The sequence below is a fragment of the Loxodonta africana genome, chromosome 7 (genome assembly GCF_030014295.1).
Source record: "Loxodonta africana isolate mLoxAfr1 chromosome 7, mLoxAfr1.hap2, whole genome shotgun sequence".
NCBI lineage: Eukaryota > Metazoa > Chordata > Mammalia > Proboscidea > Elephantidae > Loxodonta > Loxodonta africana.
In genome coordinates this window covers 32,058,165-32,062,331 of record NC_087348.1, presented here as the reverse complement: position 1 = coordinate 32,062,331, position 4,167 = coordinate 32,058,165, and the positions used below count along the sequence as shown (strand labels likewise).

The 4,167-nt window shown below is 35.2% G+C and overlaps 1 protein-coding gene across 1 annotated transcript; it reads left to right on the top strand.

Moving 5' to 3' along the window:
• The first annotated feature begins 1,537 nt into the window (after nt 1-1,537).
• Nucleotides 1,538-2,732, top strand: LOC100653900 (olfactory receptor 8K3-like). The gene has a single exon (XM_003422686.3). The coding sequence runs from the start codon at nt 1,692-1,694 to the stop codon at nt 2,730-2,732; it is 1,041 nt and encodes a 346-aa protein (XP_003422734.2). The 5' UTR covers nt 1,538-1,691.
• The last annotated feature ends 1,435 nt before the right edge of the window (nt 2,733-4,167 follow it).

Here is a 4,167-nt window from a genome sequence, read left to right as displayed (position 1 = left end):
TAGATAGATAGATAGATGATAGATAGATAGATGATAGGTAGATAGATAGATGATAGATAGATAGATAGATAGATAGATAGATAGATAGATAGATAGATAGATAGATAGATAGATAGATAGATAGATAGATGGTAGATAGAGATACATAATACTTATGAAGGAGTGATGTTCACAAAGTTTTAAACCAATAATTCTGTTATCTTAACCCATAGGAATATTCTCATATTTTTAAAAATATCTGTGGTATATTCAGATATATTTTTTAAAGATTATACTTAAAGTTATCTGTGATACCTCATGTCACATAGAGTTCCAATGTTTAATGGGATGTGTTTCATGTTCAGAAAGATTTTAAATAACTTTCAGTGGTTAACATATATGTCAACATCAGTATATTGTCTTCTTCTCTAATGTTATTGTGTCATATGGTGATTTTAAAAAATTTTTTTCATTAAAAGTAGAGGGTACTTTTTTAAAGTGGGGGAGTATGCGATGTCAGTTTTTCACTATTTGTTCAGAGTTCCTCATATACCCTAGGTTTCTCCATGAGGAAAAAAAAAAATACATGATTTGATACAAAAAATTTAGAATGTGTCAGTTATAATACCAATGCCCAATTGGAGGAGAAAGTATTTTAAGTAGACCAACAAAAAAGTAATCTAAAGAACAGCACTTTTGGACACTTTACTCATAGAACTGGTGTTATGGAATGTGGGACTCGGATAAGTTGCAAGGATGGCATCACAGAAATTGTGACAAAGCTTAAGTCACAGTCCAGAAGAATTTACCTATAAATATCTTAAAGATCAAAACAATTAACTGCAACAACAAAAAAAATTATTTCAAGCAAGTACTATCAACATTCAAAAAAAGATAGATGCTGTGATGATGATGATAGGCAGACAGACAGATAGATAAATAGATAGATAAATAGGCAGATGGATAAAGAAATTGTACTACGCATACACACTTCTAGAGATATTTTCAGGTATCCTAGACTCATTGAAGCCTTTAATTCTCATTGATACTTCCTAACAACCCTGCAAGGAAGTATTGAAATATGATTTTTCAGGTGGGGATAAACAGATTCCTAAAACTTATGTTATTTGCCCAAAGTACCACTTTGTATATATTACGAATGGATGTATAATATATATATTACGAATGGATGTATAGCAGAGGATATATCTATATACATGTAACTCTAGGGATGTTTTCCTGTATAAAGACAAATAATCCCCTTGTGGTCAATTATGTATCTATCCAAAACCTGTCTAGTATCTTGAGTGTTCCATCTTGAGCCATCTATAATAATAAGTTTTCAAAAGGTAACATTTTGAAGTAGAATGTCCAAAATGTATCCATATGTTTTTTAGGTATATGAAAAAACAAAGATTTTAAGATGAGTCCAATAATCATTCATGTACCTAACACCTAGAAGTTTAACATTTTATTCATTATTGTTTCATCTCTCTATCAATGTAGCCATCAATCTGTCTAATATATATATGTGTGTATGTGTATAAAATTAGTGGGAGGTGGGTATGTATTGAAATATCCTAAAATGGAAAATTTGGATTTATTTTATTTATACTGGCTTTGTAAACTAAAAAGTCTACCAGAAGGTCCTACAAAAAAGCTATTGACAATGCTTATGTCTCTCTCCAGAATAGGTTTCCTAATAGACCAAGATGGACAAACACAATCTAACAGTGCTGAATGAATTCATTCTGATGGGAATCACAGACCGCCCAGAGCTGCAGGCACCATTGTTCGGGCTGTTCCTCATCATCTATATGATCTCAGTGGTGGGCAACTTGGGCATCATCATCCTCACCAAGATGGACTCCAGGCTACAAACTCCCATGTACTTTTTTCTCAGGCACCTGGCTATCACTGATCTTGGTTATTCAACAGTTGTGGGACCCAAAATGTTGGTAAATTTTGTTGTGGATGAAAACACAATCTCCTATTATTTTTGTGCTACACAGCTAGGTTTCTTTACTGTGTTCATAACTAATGAACTTTTTATTCTGTCAGCAATGTCCTATGACCGTTATGTCGCCATCTGTAACCCTCTCCTCTACACAGTCATCATGTCCCAAAGGACATGTTGGGGGCTGGTGGCAATCCCCTATCTCTACAGCACAGTTGTTTCTCTTCTCACCACCATAAAGATTTTTAATTTATCCTTCTGTGGCTACAGTGTCATCAGGCATTTCTACTGTGATGGTCTGCCCTTGTTATCTTTGCTCTGCTCAAACACACATGAAATTGAATTGATCATTCTTATTTTAGCAGCTTTTGATTTTATTTCATCCCTCCTAATTGTTCTTGTTTCCTACCTCCTTGTTCTTGTAGCCATTCTCAGAATGAACTCAGCTGAGGGCAGGCACAAGGCCTTCTCCACCTGTGGATCCCACCTGACTGTGGTGGTAGTGTTCTATGGGACTTTAAGCTTTATGTATGTACAGCCCAAGTCCAGTCATTCCTTTGATACTGATAAAATGGCTTCCATATTTTACACCCTGGTGATCCCCATGTTGAATCCCTTGATCTACAGTTTGAGAAATAAAGATGTGAAATATGCTTTACATAGGATATTAGGAGTATTATGTAATATATTTTCTCAAAGTTCACTATACCATGTCATTCATATACATTATGCTATGGGCTTTAAATATTTTCCTGTGTTTCTCCGGAGGGGATACCAAGCACAAAAACACAGATAAGCTCAATCTATGTTTCTATATTGCTGTCTACCAGTCAGTCTTCTAAGAGCTGTAAATACAGTAATAAATAAACCAACAAAAATTGTTGTCTTCCTTATGCAGGAGAGATGCATTACATGCATAATTAAGAAATTATATCGTACAGTGAATGTGTTAGGGGCCAATAGATTTCAAAAGAAAAAGAAGAATAGTGAGTGTGTGTATGCGTGCAGACATGCACACCTTCCGTTTTAGTGGTCGTACTCTGCCCCGAGGTGGCTAATTCTAATTTGAAGAAGGCTCAACAGTGCGGTGGGATGATTTGAAGAACTACTCATTCATCTCAATTTGCTAAAACATCTATTTCCTAAATCCTGAAATCCCTCTCTTTCATCATCAATGCCTTTACTTTCATATTCGAGCCCTTAGAGGCTGTTTACTTTGTTATTATTTTTATAATACTAATAAAAAGAGTACAAAATAAAGTTATTATGTTCAAAAGGATCAGCTCAGCATCTGGTTTTGTTTAAATCAACCCATTTTGTCTACATCAGCGGATATACCAGTTAAGATAAATTTATTGATGTCAGCCACAGAAGTTTCCAGGTTTTTACATTTTTTTTTTTTTTTTCTCTACCAGATTGGTATTGATTCCTAAATTGTTATCCTTATCTCTTTAGAAAACAACCCTGGTGGTATAGTAGTTAAGTGCCACGGCTGCCAACCAAAGGGTCAGCAGTTCAAATCCTCCAGGCGCTCCTTGGAAACTCTGTAGGGCAGCTCTACTCTATCCTATAGGGTCGCTATGAGTCGGAATCGACTCGACGGCACTGGGTTTTTTTGTCTGGGGCTCATCTTTAAAAGATATTTTCTAATTGTTTAAGCGTCCTAGCATAAGAAGTTTATTTTATGATGAGATGGGTTCCTTGCCTTGTTTTTGTTTGGCCGAATTTCCTCAAATTTGGTTAATATGAGTGTGCACTATATTTTGATCAGGATCTATTGTTTGAATTCATCATTTTGATTATTCCGTTTGGAAGAAGCAAAAGGAGATAATCCCAAGGTTTGGACTATGCTGTGTTTCTGGTGAGTGAGGTGCGATATGTAGGTTTTTACATATTTGCCAGGGTTTCCGGACATAGTTACTCTATATTCCCTATGAATTTTCCATCCACATTTTCTTATCTTTATTCTTTAAACCTTCAAAAATTTCTTAATCAGAAAAAATTAAGTAGATTTTAGATACATTAAAGTTGTCTATTAAAAAAAAAGGAAACCCTGGTGACTTAGTGGTTAAGTGCTACAGCTGCTAACCAAAGGGTCCTCAGTTTGAATCCACCAGGTGCTCCTTGGAAACCCTATGGGGCAGTTCTACTCTGTCCTATAGGGTCGCTATGAGTAGGAATAGACTCGACGGCACTGGGTTTTGGTTTTATTATTAAAAAAAAATTCAATC

Coding starts and splice junctions, on each gene's coding strand:
- LOC100653900 (XM_003422686.3), top strand. CDS start 1,692: ATGGACAAACACAATCTAACAGTGCTGAATGAATTCATTCTGATGGGA.